At 54.6% G+C, this 19,115-nt stretch overlaps 2 protein-coding genes across 7 annotated transcripts in view; one reads left to right on the forward strand and one right to left on the reverse strand.

Moving 5' to 3' along the window:
- The window catches only part of PRKG1 (protein kinase cGMP-dependent 1), a 1,198,973-nt gene that overhangs the window by 663,287 nt on the left and 516,571 nt on the right, over positions 1–19,115 (forward strand). The window lies entirely within an intron of this gene.
- CSTF2T (cleavage stimulation factor subunit 2 tau variant) lies at positions 1,283–3,742 on the reverse strand. Its single transcript, XM_072803728.1, has one exon. The coding sequence runs from the start codon at positions 3,660–3,662 to the stop codon at positions 1,737–1,739; it is 1,926 nt and encodes a 641-aa protein (XP_072659829.1). The 5' UTR covers positions 3,663–3,742; the 3' UTR covers positions 1,283–1,736.

Genomic DNA, 19,115 nt, shown 5'->3' on the forward strand with positions numbered 1-19,115 from the left:
TCTTTTGAATAATTCGTTAAAAATACACATCAGACGCCAGTCACCTTTACATTCCTCTTAGTCTGACTTGAACAGCGCAGATCTGACTACAGCAAAGAACCCTAACATCGAAGTTTTCGGTGAGAGCCCTTCGGGGAAAGCTTTGGGATCAAGCAAGGTGGCCAGTAGGAGCCACGGTAAAAAATCGGGGAGTAAAACAGGTGGCAGGAAATAGCGCAGGGAGGAAAACTTTGTAAAAAGAGACACGTGCCCGTTGAAGATGCTCCTTGTATTCATTGCTCTTTTTTCCTCTATTACTAGACATTGGTTTTTCTTCCCGAGTAAGACCACCTGGTTATCTGGGAGTTTATGCTTCTGCTAATTATAGTGTGGTCTAGGATATGCATTTTTGTGTCGTCTTTAAGGCTTAAAAAATAAATTAGGTAGTGGCTCTAAAGAAAATGTGGTAAGCCCCACCTTCCCACCGACTTTAAGTCTCTGTCATGGGTACGTGTATTAGGGCTAACTGGGCTTTATTTCTCATGAACAGTAAAGTACTAAGTACCTAGCTGAGCCGAGAACTCGTGCTTAGAAGCATTATCTCTTGGTACCTGGGTCTCAATTACTCTGATAACACGGTGATAGGTTAAGTAGATCTGCAAATGAGAAAACTGAAAGGGGGGTTACACGTTGGAGAGACTGAGGCCGACCACGGGGGTTACACCACCTGCCTATGGAGGCTGGTCGCCAGGGGCCCGGGAGCTTTCCTGCATCAAGGCCTCTGCGACTCGTGGGGTCCAACGCGGGGCACAACTCGCCCCGGTAAACTGGCCCCTAGACGCGCCTGTTTACAAAGGATGTGAGGCAGCTACTTAGATTCACATCAGGACTTAAGGATTACTGAGACGCAGGAAGGTACTGAGAGAGCGGCCTTCGGGACCCTGGCCCGTCCTAGGGCCGTCCCAGCAGAACCGTCAGGCTCAAGGCCAGGCTGGAATACTGCTGCTCTCTGGACGGCGGGGTACACGCAACGTCACACCACATGCACTCCTGGATTTTTCAGGTAGCACAGCTTTAAAAACAAACAAACAAAAAACAAAAAAACAAACTAAAAAAAAAAAACAAAAATAAAAACAAAACCCACCATCCAGTTCTAATACCACAAGTTGAGACTTAACCTGTTAGCACCAACATTTTTAAATAATTCCACTAAAACGATGCTTAACCTAATACAACCATCTCCTGTCCCCAAAATAGCATTTGCTATTTCAAACGGCTTACCAAAAAAAAATGTATCTGATAATTTTGAGGTAAACGTCTTTATTTTCTTACACAACCAAAAATCGTAAACTGTTTTAGCACGTTACCATTTTAACAGGTCAATAGTTTAGTCCTTATGTGCAGTTTTCACATTGTTTTACTCGGTATTCAAAAAATGTAGTTTAACATATTGTAGACACTCTCAGTATTGCTGCGTTGTCATCTTACTCCGTGTAGTATAACCACGTTCAGAGTTATTCTTGTGTATATACAGTGAGTAAAAGTGAACAGACCCAATCCTGCCTCCCCCTGTGCCGCCCCCCCCCCCCCCCGCTCCCATTAAAAAGGAAAACAAAAGGAAAATAAAAAGACAAGATGAAATCAGGAAGGGAAACCCTAATCACTGGAGCGTGGGGATGCAGACGTTGGCTTTCTGCATCCACCCTCCATGCTACAGGAAAACTCGGAGACCACTGCCGGTTATCTCCCGACACCGCTCAAGAAGCCCCAGTAGACTTCTGAATCTGTTCCTTTAAGATCAGGATGCTCTGCCTCTGCTCGGGGGGCAGCATGGCAATCTGATCTGCAGTCAGCTGAAGAACCTGCATGATCAGAGCTGCCTTTTCCTGATCCTGTGGAGTTACCTGGCTCTGCCCAGGACTGAAACTGCTAGGCTGGCCTCCACCTTGCTTGCCTGCCCCCTGCATGCCCACTGCTTGCATGCCTGCCCCCTGCATGCCTCCTCCTTGCATGCCTGCCCCCTGTATGCCCCCTCCTTGCATGCCTGCCCCCTGCATGCCTGCCCCCTGCATGCCTCCTCCTTGCATGCCTGCCCCCTGCATGCCCCCTCCTTGCATGCCTGCTCCCTGCATGCCCCCTCCTTGCATGCCTGCCCCCTGCATGCCCCCTCCTTGCATGCCCGCCCCCTGCATGCCAGCTCCAGGATTTCCCACCCCTGAAATGCCCGACACCTGTCTGGGCCCCTGAGGACCACCCGCCCCCATGTTAATGGGCCCGGGCCCCTGGATTCCCCCAGTCATTGGGCCTCTGGAACCGGGGCCGGGGCCGGGGCCCCGCATCTCCATCCCTCTCGCGTCCATGCCTCTGGCTTCCATCGCACAGGTCTCCATCCCTCTTCTCTCCAGCACTCTGGTCTCTAGGACTTCCGTCTCCATCCCTCGAGAATCTCTGCTCCCTCTGCCATCCATGGGGAGCCCCCTCTGATCCATCATGGGCCCCCGGGGCTCTCCCATCAGCAGTCTGGGGTCGGCGAGGGGCCCGCCCCGCAGGTCGTGCGAGTCTCTGGCGTGGCCGGACGCGTGGTGCAGGGGCGGGCCCAGGTAGCCTCGGGGCTCCACCTCCCCGGTGACCGAGAGCAGGGTCCCCCCGCGGGGGTCGTTCGGGGCGTCCCCCAGCAGCCCCCGAGGAGGGAGGCCCCCCGCGGCCATGGGCCCCCGCGGCAGGGGCGCCCTGGGGTCGGCCATCTGCACCTGGCCGCGCTCCAGGGGCCCCACGCCGGGCATCCCCACCTGCGGCTGCATGCCGCCCGCGGCGGGGAGCGCGGCGGGCCCGGGGCCCGGCCCCGCGGCGGGCAGGGGGCCCGGCGCCGGCATGCCGGCCTGGATCGGGGTCTGCATCAGCGGGGGGATGTCCTTCACGGGCCTCCGCGCCAGGTGCGGCGGCTGCGGGGCGGCGGGGCTCTGCTGGGCCAGCAGGACGGCCGGGGCGGCGGGGCCGGGGCCGGGGCCGGGGCCGGGGCCGGGGCCGAGACCGGGGCCGGGGCCGGGGCCGGGGCCGGGGCCGGGCTGCGCCTTGCCGGGCAGCAGCGGCGTCACGTGGACCTTGCGGTGCAGGATCCTGAGCGCCAGGTCGGGGTCCATGATGCGCATGACCACCTGCGCCTGCAGCAGCGCGTAGGCCAGCTGCGGGTTCTGCAGCAGCATGCTGCGCGCTTCCTGGTGGCTGTTCTGCACGCACAGCTTCATCTGCTTCATGAGCTCGAACATCTGCTCGGGCGGCAGGCTGGCCACGGCGCGCGTGATGGACTCGGGCGCGTCCTCGGGGTCGATGGGGTCGCCGTAGGGCGAGTCGACGACGGGCGCGGCGGGGCCCAGGCTCTTGAGCTCCTCCTTGTTCTTCTCGCTCGCGGCGTTGTCCACGCGCAGCGCGCGGCCGCTGAACTCGCGCCCGTTGAGGTTGCGCATCGCGCTCAGCGCCGTCTCCTGGTCCTGGTACTCGCAGAAGCCGTAGCCCTTGGGCTTGCCCGTCTCGCGGTCGTACACCAGCCGGAAGCTCACCACCGAGCCCACCTCCGAGAAGATGTCCTTCAGCTGCTCCTCCGTCGCCTCGTACGGGATGTTCCCCACGAACACGGAGCGCAGCGACCGGTCCATGGCCGGGTCCCGCACCGCCAGGCTCGACATGGCTCCCGGCGGCCCGGCGCGGCGCGGCGCGGCGGTGGCCGGCGCTCGTCCTCCTCCTCGGCGGCCTCGCTTCCGCCGAGGAGCGGAAGCCGACGGCCGGCGTCCGCCCGGAAACCGCCGAGGCGCGGCCCGATCGTTCCGCCCGCCCCCGCGAGTGCGTCCGCCGGTGCGCTCCGACGCGCGCCTTTCGCGAGGAGGCTTCCCACCGCGAGCCGCCGCGGCCGCCCGGAACGGCCCCCGGAGGGCTGACCGCAGTAAAGATGGCCGCAGCGGCTTCGCCGTGGGCGCCGGGAGCGGACGTCGCCGCGACGTCACGGCGCTCTGGAGGCCGTTTGCCCCGCGGGAGACCGCCCACCGACCGGGGCTTCCCCGCTCCCTCCCCGGGCGTGCGCTCGGTTTGCTGCGGGGCGGACCCCGGCCGCGCCCGCCTCTGGTCGGCCCAGGTCGCGGGCACCCAGTGTGGGCGTCCCACGGGGCCGGGCTTTGCTCCCGCACGCGCGGCGGCTCGCTCTGCAGGACGGGGCTCCCCGACCCGGGCTCCCCGGGCTGACGCTGCTCCCAGACCTGGGGCTCCCAGACCTGACGGTGCCTCCCAACTCGATGGCTCCCCGACCTGACGCTGTTCCCTGGGCCGGCGGTGCTCCCCGACTCCGTGCTCCCCCAGCTGGTGATGCTTCCTCACTCGGTGCTCCCCGACCTGACGCTGCTCCCCGACCCGGGCTCCCCGACCCGGGCTCCCTGGGCTGACGCTGCTCCCAGACCTGGGGCTCCCAGAACTGACGGTGCCTCCCAACTCGATGGCTCCCCGACCTGACGCTGTTCCCTGGGCCGGCGGTGCTCCCCGACTCCGTGCTCCCCCAGCTGGTGATGCTTCCTCACTCGGTGCTCCCCGACCTGACGCTGCTCCCCGACCCGGGCTCCCCGACCTAACGCTGCTCCCCGACCCGGGCTCCCCGACCCGACGCTGCTCCCCGACCCGGGCTCCCTGGGCTGACGCTGCTCCCAGACCTGGGGCTCCCAGACCTGACGGTGCCTCCCAACTCGATGGCTCCCCGACCTGACGCTGCTCCCTGGGCCGGCGGTGCTTCCCGACTCCGTGCTCCCCCAGCTGGTGATGCTTCCTCACTCGGTGCTCCCCGACCTGACGCTGCTCCCCGACCCGGGGCTCCCCGACCTGACGCTGCTCCCCCGACCCGGGCTCCCTGGGCTGACGCTGCTCCCCGACCTGACGCTGCTCCCGGACCCGGGCTCCCCGACCTGACGTTGCTCCCAGACCTGGGGCTCCCAGACCTGACGGTGCCTCCCAACTCGATGGCTCCCCGACCTGACGCTGTTCCCTGGGCCGGCGGTGCTCCCCGACTCCGTGCTCCCCCAGCTGGTGATGCTTCCTCACTCGGTGCTCCCCGACCTGACGCTGCTCCCCGACCCGGGCTCCCCGACCCGGGCTCCCTGGGCTGACGCTGCTCCCAGACCTGGGGCTCCCAGAACTGACGGTGCCTCCCAACTCGATGGCTCCCCGACCTGACGCTGCTCCCTGGGCCGGCGGTGCTCCCCGACTCCGTGCTCCCCCAGCTGGTGATGCTTCCTCACTCGGTGCTCCCCGACCTGACGCTGCTCCCCGACCCGGGCTCCCCGACCTAACGCTGCTCCCCGACCCGGGCTCCCCGACCCGACGCTGCTCCCCGACCCGGGCTCCCTGGGCTGACGCTGCTCCCAGACCTGGGGCTCCCAGACCTGACGGTGCCTCCCAACTCGATGGCTCCCCGACCTGACGCTGCTCCCTGGGCCGGCGGTGCTTCCCGACTCCGTGCTCCCCCAGCTGGTGATGCTTCCTCACTCGGTGCTCCCCGACCTGACGCTGCTCCCCGACCCGGGGCTCCCCGACCTGACGCTGCTCCCCCGACCCGGGCTCCCTGGGCTGACGCTGCTCCCCGACCTGACGCTGCTCCCGGACCCGGGCTCCCCGACCTGACGTTGCTCCCAGACCTGGGGCTCCCAGACCTGACGGTGCCTCCCAACTCGATGGCTCCCCGACCTGACGCTGCTCCCTGGGCCGGCGGTGCTCCCCGACTCCGTGCTCCCCCAGCTGGTGATGCTTCCTCACTCGGTGCTCCCCGACCTGACGCTGCTCCCCGACCCGGGGCTCCCCGCCCTGACGCTGCTCCCCCGACTTGGGCTCCCTGGGCTGACGCTGCTCCCCTGACCCGGGCTCCCTGGGCTGACGCTGCTCCCCGACCTGACGCTGCTCCCCCGACCCGGGCTCCCCGACCTGACGTTGCTCCCAGACCTGGGGCTCCCAGACCTGACGGTGCCTCCCAACTCGATGGCTCCCCGACCTGATGCTGCTCCCTGACCCGGGGTTCCCTGGGCCGACGGTGCTCCCCAACTCCGTGCTCCCCTAGCTGGTGATGCTTTCTCACTCGGTGCTCCCTGAGCTGACGCTGCTCCCCGACCCCGGGCTCCCCGACCTAACGCTGCCCCTCCACCCGGGCTCCCCGGGCTGATGCTGCTCCCCGACCTGACACTGCTCCCCGACCCGGGGCTCCCCAACCCGACGCTGCTCCCTGACCCGACGTTGCTCCCCGACCTGACGCTGCTCCCCCACCCGGGGCTCCCCGACCCAACGCTGCTCCCCGACCCAGGCTCCCTGGCCTGACGCTGCTCCCCCACCCGGGGCTCCCCGACCCAACGCTGCTCCCCGACCCAGGCTCCCTGGCCTGACGCTGCTCCCCCACCCGGGGCTCCCCGACCCAACGCTGCTCCCCGACCCAGGCTCCCTGACCTGACGCTGCTCCCTGACCCGGGGTTCCCTGGGCAGACGCTGCTCCCCGACCCGACGCTGCTCCCCGACCCGGGGCTCCCCGACCTGACGCTGCTCCCCGACCCGGGCTCCCCGACCCGACGCTGCTCCCCGACCCGGGGCTCCCCGACCCGACGCTGCTCCCCGACCCGGGGCTCCCCGACCTGACGCTGCTCCCCGACCCGGACTCCCCGACCCGACGCTGCTCCCCGACCCGGGGCTCCCCGACCCGACGCTGCTCCCCGACCCGGGCTCCCCGACCCGACACTGCTCCCCGACCTGACGCTGCTCCCCGACCCGGGGTTCCCTGGGCAGACGGTGCTCCCCGACTCCGTGCTCCCGGAGCTGATGATGCTTCCTCACCTGGTGCTCCCCGAGCTGACGCTGCTCCCTGACCCAGGGCTCCTGGGGCTGCAGAGGAGGAGCTGCAGGGATGCAGGGCTGTCACCCTGCAGGCCTAGATTGCTTCCCGTGCCTGGGGACCCAGGCGGTGCTCCCAGGGCCCGGGGTGCAGGGAGAAGCCCATCCTGCGAACTGTGCGAACCAGCCAAGGGAACGGGAGGATCCCATTGGCTCCGTTCAGGGATTCATGCCGCTGCCCCCAGCTGTCCCACAGAATGTTTGGTTTTGGTTTTGATCCATGGAGGCTGGGGCAGGGAAGCTGTTAGCCAGAGACAAGGATTGTTCCCAGGAGGGCTCCCAGGGTGAAGGCAGGGGGCTCCTCCTGCAGGTTGCAGACCCTGGTGCTGGGAGGAGGGGACGTCTCCTGGCTGACCCAGCTGGGGCTCCCTTCCTGGGGAGGCGGGAATGGCCTTTCACTGGGTGTTACCTGGACTGGGAAAGTCGGCCTAAGTGACACCGTTTGGGGCCAGTGGTTGTCCTTTTTTTTTTTTTTTTATAACAGTTTTATTATTATTTTTTTTTTAATTTAAATATAGAAACCGATATCTAGTTAGGCTACTGAAAGCCTTTTTAGTATATTTGGAACCACTTGGGTATGAAATCGACTTTTGCAATGACAATTTTTTTTTTTTTAAGATTTTGTTTATTCATGAGAGAGAGAGAGAGAGAGAGAGGCAGAGACACAGGCAGAGGGAGAAGCAGGCTCCATGCAGGGAGCCTGACGTGGGACTCGATCCTGGGACCCCAGGATCAGGCCCTGGGCTGAAGGCAGTGCTAAACCACTGAGGGCCCCCCCCCCAGGCTGCCCCAAATTTTAAGTCTAAACAAAACAAGTCTTTCTAGTTAAAAATTTAGCATTTTGAGATGGCCTCTACGCGTAAATACATGCAAGATCTTGAAGACTTTTAAAAAGCGAAACTATCTCATTAACTTTGTACTTTTTACACGCTGAAATGTTTTTAATGCACTGGATTAAAGTATATTTTAACATGAACCTCACTCATTTCGTTGCTTCTTTAAAACGTGGTTAAAAAATAAGTTGCGAGGGATCCCCGGGTGGCTCAGTGGTTTAGCGCCTGCCTTTGGCCCAGGGCGCGATCCTGGAGACCTGGGATCGAGTCCTGCGTCGTGCTCCTGGCATGGAGCCTGCTTCTCCCTCGGCCTGTGTCTCTGCCTCTCTCTCTCTCTCTCTCTCTCTCTCTCTCTATGTCTGTCATAAATAATAAATATTTAAAAAAAAATTAAGTTGCATATGGGGGTCGCATTATATGTGCAAGGAGTGTGCTCACCCAGAGTTGAAGTCTTTTAAGTCCTAAGCAGAGAATCGCTCTCTTCCACGTCCACCTTCTGAGGGGATGGTGAGACTCAAGGCCACGTCCACAGACTGGGCCACGTAGCTTGAGTCTCGCGGTCTGCTGCGCAGATCCGACATGGCCAGGACCCCTGAGCTGCAGAGAAGACAAAGCACCCACTTACCTCCCCGTGTTTTGGTAGTTCTTGAAACAGGCCTGGGCGTAGCTATTTGGTAAAGCCACACGATTACTTGTATCTGCCAACGACCAAGGGCACTTCTATCCCCCGATAAAATCTTCTTTCTGAAGGTCCGGTGCGAGGACCCAGAGGGGGTCCCCAGGACCAGCCAGGAGGGTACTTGGCTCCCCACAGGACGGAGAGCAGATGCAAGCCAGCAGGAGGTGGGAGTGGAATTCACCGACTATGGTACAGACAGAGCAGGTGTGGAGGGAGCACCTGGGAGCCTCAAAAAAGGAGCACGAGTCTGTCTTAGTTGGGGTCTAGGGTCTTGTGGAGGACTGTGGGCTGGTCTACATGTCCCCTCAGGCATCGAGGAACCCACTGATGTAGGAGAAGACATGAGGGCTCGAAGCCAATGGCCATGAAATAATTCCTGAAATGTCTTGGGTGCAAAAAAAGGTGACTTTATTGCAGCACGGGGACAGAGGGCATGGGCGGAAAGAGCTGCCCTGGGGTCACCAGGGCTCCATTAGATACTTCCACGTTGGGAGGGTGTTAGGGAGAGTGTGAGTCCCTGAGGAATTTGGGCAGCAAGGTTTCCAGGACCTTGGGGGCCCAGCTGTTGTTGGGGGAAGGTCACTTACTACCGTCTACCAAAGCCTGAGTCCTGGGACCCTTCACACTACGTCGGTGAGCCGCGTGCCTGGGGGACGGTCGCCGACATGTGTCTTGGAGGCTTTCAAGATAAAGGAAGCTTCCAAAGGGAGTTTTTGATGTTAAAGTAGACTCCCAGGCTCCTGGGGGCCGGGCTAGGATGGCCTGTTGCCCTCAGCAAAGTGTCCACACCGAGGCCGCTGAGCCCCAAGAGGAGGGTCCCTCTGCCTGGTTCAAGGACGTGTCCGTGGGCCACAGGGAGTAAGGCCATTTCATGACTTCTCTTCTGTCTTGGTTTCCGCACATCATCATTAGAACGAAACCAAGGGCCCCGGTTCCTCCTGGGCCAGGGGGTCTTGTCCTTCAGGAAAACAAGTCAGTTTGCCTCCACTCTGAACCATCTCTTTACAGAGACAGGCCATGACTTTTTTTTTTTTTTTTAATTGTTCAACACACGCCATGTGTGTGATCCTGTGGATGTTGCGCACAAGGCTGCGAGAACCGGCCGTCAGACTCGTGGAAGGGCGCGGGGCTTACCCGCCGATGTCTGACCTGGGGCGCCGCAGAACCACCTGGAACCATGGGCTGTTAGGTCAGGTGGCTGCACCTCGGCCCCCCACCCCCGCCCCCAACTCACTATTGTGATAATAGTAATTAGCAATAATACGAGTATTTTCGGGGCGGGCATGGAGCATGTGCATTTCTGGCTGGTTCTCAGGTTCTGCTCCCAGCCCTGGTCTGGGGGCCCCACCGGGAGAGCTGATCTGAACAAATGGACTTGTGTGCCCTCGTTTTTGGGTGGTTTTTTTTTTTTTTTTTTTTAAATCTTTGGTTTCTATCTGTATTGAGCGCACTGTGCTGAGAAGTGTGAGATGCAAGTGGTCTTGGAGAAAACCTGTCACTGTCTTCAGCCGCCCCTCCACGCCCCCCCCGACGGAAGGGACCCCTGGCTCCCACAGTGGGCAAGTGGCTGAGGAGCTCTGGGGGCCAGCAGGCTCCCCGTATACTTGTTGCCAGAGGCTTTTCGTATTTTCTCCTAATTCTGGGCCAGAAGAGTGGTTTGCTACGACCCCCTTTCTGGAGGCCCCATCCGACCAAGCACAGAGCTCAAGGCCCAGGACACAAAAACCAATTATTTATTACTAGCTGAGTGGGCCAGAGTTACTGAGAGCCCTTAGAAACCCGTGTGCGTTTTTTTTTTTAGTACCAAAACACAGTGTCCACAGTATATTTGGAAGAAAACTGTGCATGGCATCTTGCGTGTTTAAGTGCTGATTCTTTCAGTAAATCAAAGTACCCAGTATACTAGGAGTGATTCGCTTTTTATTTATTTTTATTTATTTTTTCTTAATTTAATTTAATTATTATTATTATTTTTTTTTTAAGAGTGATTTTTAAACACATCAGAACAAGTGGCCCCATGAGGGCCGTTCTTCTTCAGTCACCTTCGGAAACCATGACCTTCATCCATGGAAGCTTCCATGGCTCCAAATGATTTTTAAACTCCCTACCCGGAAACTGTGTCGGGGCTCTGTTTATAAGTCATACTGGAAAACTGGTGTCTTAGCTCGAAAGCACACCTCGTTGTCCACAAAGAACGGAGTCATGCAATCAGATCCCCTCCCTTTCAGACCAGACTTGGCAAAAATACGTAGCCATTTCCAGATTCCAAAACTCATACCTGAATGTGAAGATTCTGTGGGCTTTGGGAGTAGTGCAAGAGACTCACATAGACTGAGAAGACAAATTCCGAAAGAGAGGCGCCAGAAACGCTGATTTTAAGCCGTAACTGGCATCTCTGAAGCAAGAAACAGATGCAGTGCACTTGTCCACAAAGTTCTCCGTGACCCCTCCTCCTTCCTCTAGCTTGGAAATAATTTTCATTTGCCTTTGTGGATAAGCCGACCCTTCTCTGCATCTTCCTGGTGATGGTGACTCATGTACCTTTGAGTAGAATTGCTCTTTCCCTTCTGAACTATAATTTTCACAAAAAAAAAAAAAAAAAAAAACTTTCCCAAAGAAAGACACTCCGCTTTGTCAAGGAACAAAGTGCCTGACATTTATTATTTTATTCCGTCGATATTTATTATAGGCACCGACAATACAGCAGCAAAAGAGGCCGACAGCCCTTCCACTAGACCAGAAGTTCCCTGAGTGTGGCCCCAGACTAGGAACATTTTGGAAAAGTGAAGTTTGGGGCCCTACTCCAAAGCAGTTACTGTATCAGGAACTCTTAGGAATGGGGGGTTCTGCACAGAAATCTGGGTTTCAGCAAGCCCCCCAGATGATTCTGGCGCGGGTGAAAGTCTGAGAACCACCGAACTCAAGGGAGATAATCATATTCCGATCAATCGATAGATACTTGGTCTTCTTCACCCCTGTACGCTCAGCACCTTGGCTAGAGCTTAGCGCGGGGTGGGGGGTGCTCATTTTATTTGTTGCACGAATGATGGGAAGTGACCTTAGAGTTAGCTAATGCATAAACCCCTCATTTTACACGACAAGAAACCCATGGCACTAAATAATGCGCCCTCCGTCAGAATGGGGACCTTTCCGTTTTACTCCTGGGTCAGCGATCCTTCTTCCATGTCACCGTTCCATATGTAACGAAGCACGCAGAGAGAGTGACGCGGTCTAGATCATCCAGGAAGACTCCATCCCACATGGAGGGCACGGGGCTGGGACTGGAAGGATGGGTTATAATCCGGGATGCGTACACGGGAGACAAAGAGAAATAGCCAGGCACTAGATAGAAATAGCCAGAACGGTTTTCAGTGCCCAAAGTCGTTGGTGAGGAGTGTGATTAAAGATTGCCTTTCGGGAGGACGGACCGTGAAAGGTTTCGAAGGTGAGATTTATGAGGCTAAATCTGACGTGCGCGTTGACGGGCTTCCTTCTTTGTGAAACACAGACGCAGAATAAGGGTGGTGGACGTCAAAGCATCCCGGTCTCCTCCATTCCTTCTCTATGGGATCTTTTGCACCCAGACTCCCCCTGTTTTAAGATTTTTATTCTTTTTTTTTTTTTTTAAGATTTATTTATTTATTTATTTATTTATTTATTTATTTATTTATTTATTTATTTATGATAGATATATAGAGAGAGAGAAAGAGAGAGGCAGAGACACAGGCAGAGGGAGAAGCAGGCTCCATGCACCGGGAGCCCGACGTGGGATTCGATCCCGGGTCTCCAGGATCGCGCCCTGGGCCAAAGGCAGACGCTAAACCGTGGAGCCACCCAGAGATCCCCCAGACTCTCCTTTTTAATCACTTATTTTATTTATTTGTTTGAGAGAGAGCCCAGCGGGGAGGGGCAGAGGGAGGGAGAGAATCTCAAGCAGACTCCGTGCTGAGCAAGGAGCCGCACCCAGGGCTCCATCCCAGGACCCTGAGACCATGACCTGAGCTGAAGCCCCGAGTCAGACGCTCACCTGACTGAGCCGCCCAGGTGCTCGAGTCCCTTGTAAGTTCTCATCTAACGTGGGCCACTTGCTCTTCCTGTATTTAACGTCTTCTGCAATCGGGCTTCACTCTCAATACTCGCCCCCCCCTTCCCCTGCCCACCATTCCTGGCTGGGGAATCTTCTCTCTTTCTCTCTCACCCTCCTCATCCTCTCGTGTCTAAATCCTTTCCATCTGTCAACACTCACTTCAGAGACTTTCTTGCAAAGGATTGACTTAGCACCCAGTGTCTCCTTCTACTCCATCAGCAGCACTGAGACTCTCATGTTACCCCTTAAGCACAGAACCAGTGTCTGATTTTTATTTCTCCTATTGCCTAGCGCAGGGCTTTTTACATTCTAAGCACTCAATGGATAATTAAAAAATAATAATAATAATACAAAATCATCATATTATAAAGATCACGTATGTTAACTAAATGGTAATGTGATGGTTTTAGTTCGCAGAGCGCTTCTCTCTGGGTTCTGGCGTGTGGTCGGGACTACAATCCTGGGAGGTACATGCACGCATATCCTGGTTTTAGGGGACTATTACATACATATTTACATACATATTTATATTCATTTATACATATAAATATTACATACATATTTAGTCTTTTGTGCCTGACAAAAGACTAAAATGCAGATACCATTCATTTTTTTAAATTTTATTTTAATTTAATTTTTTGACCCCACAGGCGCGCAGATACCATTCATAAAAGCTAACTCTGAGAGCTAAATAGGATGGGGGCCCTTTGATAGCTGCTTTGTAAAATACAATACTGGGTATAATCCTTTCTTTTTTAAAAATATTTTATTTATTTATTCATGAGAGATTCAGAGGGAGAGACAGAGACACAGGCAGAGGGAGAAGCAGGCTCCCTGCAGGGAGCCCGATGCGGGACTCGATCCCAGGACCCAGGGGTCATGACCTGATGCTCCACCGCTGAGCCCCCCAGGTGCACCTGCATTTAATCCTTCCAACATCCTTTCTGGGACAGGCAATCACAGTGACAATCTACAACTAAGACAAGTTCACTATTGTGACCATGTTCACTGGCAGAGTCAGGATTTGAACTCCCATCATCCGACTCAAGAACTCAAGCTGTTGCATTATTTCATTAAATAAGTTTCCTAAGGATACATCGTAGCTAGTAAAGTGGTAGAATTACAGCCTGAAGCCAGGTCTCTTGTGTTTAAAATTCCTGTTTCACAATCAGTGGAGTAATCACGGGTTACTGAGGCCTGGACATAATCTCACTTGGCCTTTCTCCTGATTGTCCCCGAGCGTGGCTCAGTGCATTTTGACACCACAATCAGTGCTGTGGCAACAGATGAACCATAAGGTATAAAAACCAAAGCAATTGAGAAAATATTTCCTTTTTTCAATTTGTGGGGCTAAAGTTAAACATCCACATATAGATTTTTTTTTTAAAGTTCTGGTTAGATAGGTAATAAATGCATTTTTCATAAAAGGAGACCCCAAATTTCTCAACCTCCAAGTCAGTTTGTGACATTCTTCCCAATTCTTTTTTATTAATTTTTAATTTTATTTTATTTTAAGTAACCTCTACCCCCAAAATGGGGTTTGAACGAACTCAAGACCCGGAGATCAAGAGTTGCATGCTCTGTTTACATGTATTTGATAGGCAACAGTGTACAGAGGAATACACGGTAAATTCCACTTTCCTACACATGAGATGAGTCACTTTTTTTTTTTTTTTTTTTGATGAGTTGCTTTTATGGGCAAGAGGAAGACCCCATGAATTTGAAAGCATGGGAAATGTGCCATTTCAGGACTAGAGGCTTGGAAGAGGCAGACATTCTCCCTGGAAGGGACTGTGTCATCCAACACTTTTTTTTTTTTTTTAAATAGATGAAGAAAATGAGATCCAGGGAAGACAAGACACTTGACAGAGATGCCCAGTCGCTGGCCTAGCATGTAATAGGATCTAATTTCCCATCCAGAGGCAGTAAGGTGAAGGGTTAAGAGCACAGACTTCAATGTCGGAGAGACTTGGGTCGGCTGCCTGGTTCAGTCAGTGACTGGGTGGCCTTGAAACGACTACTTAACCCCTCTCTGCTCCCGTTTCTATGACCTGGGAATGGCATCATCGCCTCTATGGGCTGTTGTGTGGAATACGTGACCTACTTATTTGTATCATCACTTACTTCGTACAGTAACTGTCAATCTACATTTGTTCTGCAGAATTAGTTGCGGCAGATTAAGCATCTTAAGAGCAAAGAGACTCACCTTTTAGTCTAACAATGTTTTATTTTCCGGCGTCTATCTTCTTCGTCTTTGAAGGGGTTGGCCTGGGTGAACTCAGGATCTGTTGTCAGATTATATTATTTTAAAAACTTGAAACTCCCATCATTTGACTTCCATTTGCCCTTCCATTATTATTCCGTTAAATGAGTTTCCCAAGGACATAGAGCTACTGGGTGACAAAGCTACACCCTGAACCCAGATCTCTTGATTTTGTGACTTCTGTGCGGATCGCGTGGCCCTCGTATCTGGGGGTAGGTCTGTACTTGAACATGGATACCATTTAGGCTCACCCACCCCAGTGGTGCTCACTGGGTCCCCGCATGAAACTCTGAAATGCTCCCTTCTGATATTTAGTTGGCCAAAATTCCACTTTTTTTTTCATTTTTATTAGAAGGGCCTGCCTGAACTTTGGACTCTGACTGTGGAGGATCTGGGCTGGCACACAGGGTACCTGCTTGTCCGCACAGTCATGTTCAGGATGGCATCAGCACTGCTGCTTTCACGCATGCACGGCAGACACAGGCCGTTGATTCAGACACGGGGGAAGCATACCTAATTGGACAAGAACCAGGGCTCCTTATTCTCCCTTTAGGCTGTCACCTGAAAGAACAGAGGGAGGAAGCAACCTCACAGTCTGTGGAAAAATCCAAGCCCCGAAACCAGGTCCTGAATAAAGACATCCTGTTTAAGATGAACAACTCACGAGTCTTTCTTCCCGCGACCGGAACAATCCAATACCCAACTTTAGAGAGATGCCTGAGCTACCCTTCACTTGAGAAGCTGGCCTCTTTCTCTGAGGCCCAGCTGGCCCATCCAATGAGCCTGTATTCATACCACGTTACAGGAAACCTTTTTTTTTTTTTTTTTTTTTTTTGAAAAATCTGATTGAGGCCCCAGATCGTTAAGCGCCACAACCAAAGTCAGTGTGGTGGGATGTATTTTGGATTTATCATCACATTTTTTTTTTAAGATTTTATTTGTTCATTCATGAGAGACCCAGAAAGAGAGAGAGAGGCAGAGACATAGAGGGAGAAGCAGGCTCTGTGTGGGGAGCCCGATGCGAGACTCGATCCCAGGACCCCAGGATCGAGACCTGAGCCGAAGGCAGATGCTCCACCGCTGAGCCACCCAGGCACCCCGATTGGCAGGGTTAATGCTTGTTGGCAACACTGTTGCAGGCGGTGGAGCGAGACAGCAGGTGGGAAAGCCTGCTGGAAACGTTAACCTGGGGAACAGGGTTCGGATCTTGAGTCAAGAGAGAAGCAAACATGTTAAGGAACAGACTCAGCACTGCCAGGATGACGGGAAACCAAGGGAGCAGTGGGTCCCTATTCCCATCCTCTCTCCTCTGTAAGTCATCCTTCCGTTCCCATCTGTGGGCTACAATTATTGGCACAGCTTTTTTTTTTTTTTTTTTTTTTTTTTAGATTTTATGTATTTATTCATGAGAGTCCCACAGAGAGAGAGGCAGAGACCCAGGCAGAGGGAGAAGCAGGCTCCCTGCGGGGATCCCAATGCGGGACTCGATCCTGGGACTCCAGGGTCACACCCTGGGCTGAAGGCAGACGCTCAACCCCTGAGCACCCCAGGCACCCCGATTGGCAGGGTTAATGCTTGTTGGCAACACTGTTTGGAGAGCTGAGGGTTTACTAGACAACGTGCAGTGTCATGACCCGGCGCCAGGTGCCTTGGATCCGCGTAGAGTTGAAAACCCTCATCCTCCTCCCCGGAATCTCACAGAAAGCTCCGGGACGCCCAGCTCTTACTGCTCCAGCCACAGAGCCACGCGCTGTCCCCAGGGCTGTCTCCATAATGGCTCACCCACCCCCCACCCACGGCCCGCAAGAGCCTGGGGAGGATTGTCTGGTGGACCAGGGAGCCGAGGCACAGGTAGGCCAGGAAACGCGCCCTGGGTTGTAGGGCAAGGAGGAGGCAGGCCCGATTCCGGGCGGTCTGACCGCTGGAGCTTGCCCCTTAATTCCTGAAAGTTCTAGCTTACGCGCTGTGCACTTAGAATCAGCATTTCAATCCCCCCTCCACACCCCCGAAGGAAAGATCCTGTGAGATTTCACCGCCAGCCGCGTCCTCTAACTTTTTTTCCTGCCTTGTCAGTCGCCTGTCAGTTTTGTAAAGAAACGTGGCATCGAACTGACAGGAAGAGACTCTGAAATCTACAACCACATGGCAAAATATTGAAAAATCTTCAGCAGGGCTTATTTTGTCATTTCCCGTGGAGCCTTCCAACCAGCTGCTGGTGCACAGGTGATTCACTAGGCACCGTTTAGCTAATACGTTATTTTGCCAAGAAACCTCATCGTGCGGAAATTCTTTTTCTAATCTTTCGTGCCTGCTTACTCATAAAAACAGAGCACCCAGGAACGCTGAATTATTTCACAGTGGGGAGAGGAGAAGCAGGAAGGCTATTAATTTACGCCGTTATAAAGGGAAACCGTCGCTCTGAAGAAAGACGTGTACGTGGAGTAAGGGATGCACGATTCTCGGGTAAAGAGGGACGCTCAGAAGGCACATTTCCCGTTGAGAAGTTCCAACAGCATTTGTATGGATAGAGGATTAAATGACCTTGACTGCTTTCTAGCCTTAGAACCAGGGTGACGGATACCCAGGCATCGTGCACACCTCGGTGGCTCGCAGGCTCGCGTCCGGTGCATGAATGTGGTCACAGCAGTACTGGTGGATGCAGCAGTATTACTATACGGCTCCCAACGTTGCTCCAGGAAAGAACATTGGACGTTATTTGCAATCCTCGGGGAGCCTGGGGGGCTCAGTGGGTGAAATACCTGCCTTCGGCTCAGGTCACTATCTCAGGGTATTGGCATCGAGTCCTGCACCGGGTCCCTGCTCAGTGGGGAGTCTGCTTCTCCTTCTCCCCTGCACACTTTCTCTCTCTTGCATAAATAAATATAATCTTTAAAAAATTCTCGATATTAGTTGGAATCTGGAAGAGGCCCTCTGGACCCGATAGCTTGATATACACTACCACACTCTGTACAGAGGAGCCGAGCGGCCGCTCAGCACACGCTCACACCGCGGCGAGGCCCGGGTCGTCTGCCCAGTGTAGAGCCTCAGTCGAGCAGACAGCGAAGGCACACTGAGGACACAGACGAGCGTAGGATGGAGGAAACAGGGGCAGTCAAACCGTGGAGTCGTAGAAGAGAAATGGGTCTCCCTCTTATCTCCCGGAAGACCGAAGGGAAAGGTGTAGAAGGCAGGTAAAGTGATAGAGAAAGGCAGACGGACCGACGTGCTCGGTGATACTGGCAAAATTTTTGTGTGTGGGCCAGTGTGTGCCACCGGTCGTCGAGGACGGCAGATACACCACTAGCGACCATGACATGTTCCTGGAGTCAGAGGAAGACACAACCACCCGTTCCCACGCTTACTTGCACCAGCGGCTGTGAGATGCCGGGAGACGTCATTCATCACTTGTGATCACAAATGCTGGAAACAGGATGCCCATCAGCGGTGAATTAGATGAATTGTATTTATTGTGGCCGTAGATTATAACATATGTTCTCTTTCATGGAATTACATGCAATAGTTCCTATTTTTTTTTAAAGATTTTATTTATTTATCCATGAGAGATACAGAGAGGCAGAGACACAGGCAGAGGGAGAAGCAGGCTCCCTGCGGGAAGCCTGATGCGGGACTCGACCCCGGGACCCCTGGGGTCATGCCCTGAGCCAAAGGCAGATGCTCAACTGCTGAGCCACCCGGGTGTCCCTCATGCAATAGTTTCTAAAATGAGGGAAACTTGTATGTGTGCTTTTGGAATAATGCCCTGTAGATATATTTTATTTTATCTATTAATTTTATGAAGATTTATTTATCTATTTGAGAAAGGGAGAGAAAGAGCACATGAGCCGGGGTGGGGGGGGCAGGATGGAGGGAGAGAGAGAATCCCAAGCAGACTCTGCGCTGAGCGCAGAGCCTGATGCAGGGATCCATCCCAGGACCCTGAGATCCTGACCTGAGCCGAATCCAAGAGTTGGATGCTTAACCGACCGTGCCACCCACACGCCCCTAGATATATTTTAATGAAAAAGATTGAGGTACAGGGCAATGTTAGCGTATGCTCCCGTTCTTTTTCTACCCCTGCCGTTGTAGCAGGGTATGTACGCATGCGTGTACGAGCTGTAATATTGGTATGACCATGAGGTATTTCTACGGGTATCTAAGAAACTAATAGCAGTTTTATGTGAGCACGAAGGCTGAGAGTTGGATAATAAGCTTTATTTCGGCGTGCTGTTTTTTACTGTTGCACTTTATTTCCCCGTGTTCCTCTTCTCATCCCTCTACGGAAGTATTCCATTAGGTAAAAGAGTGCAGCTTCCTACTGTTTGTCAAGCTCCATGGAGAGATTGACAAATTAAAAAAAAAAAAAATTCTCAG

Source organism: Canis lupus, chromosome 27 (genome assembly GCF_048164855.1).
Source record: "Canis lupus baileyi chromosome 27, mCanLup2.hap1, whole genome shotgun sequence".
NCBI classification, from domain to species: domain Eukaryota; kingdom Metazoa; phylum Chordata; class Mammalia; order Carnivora; family Canidae; genus Canis; species Canis lupus.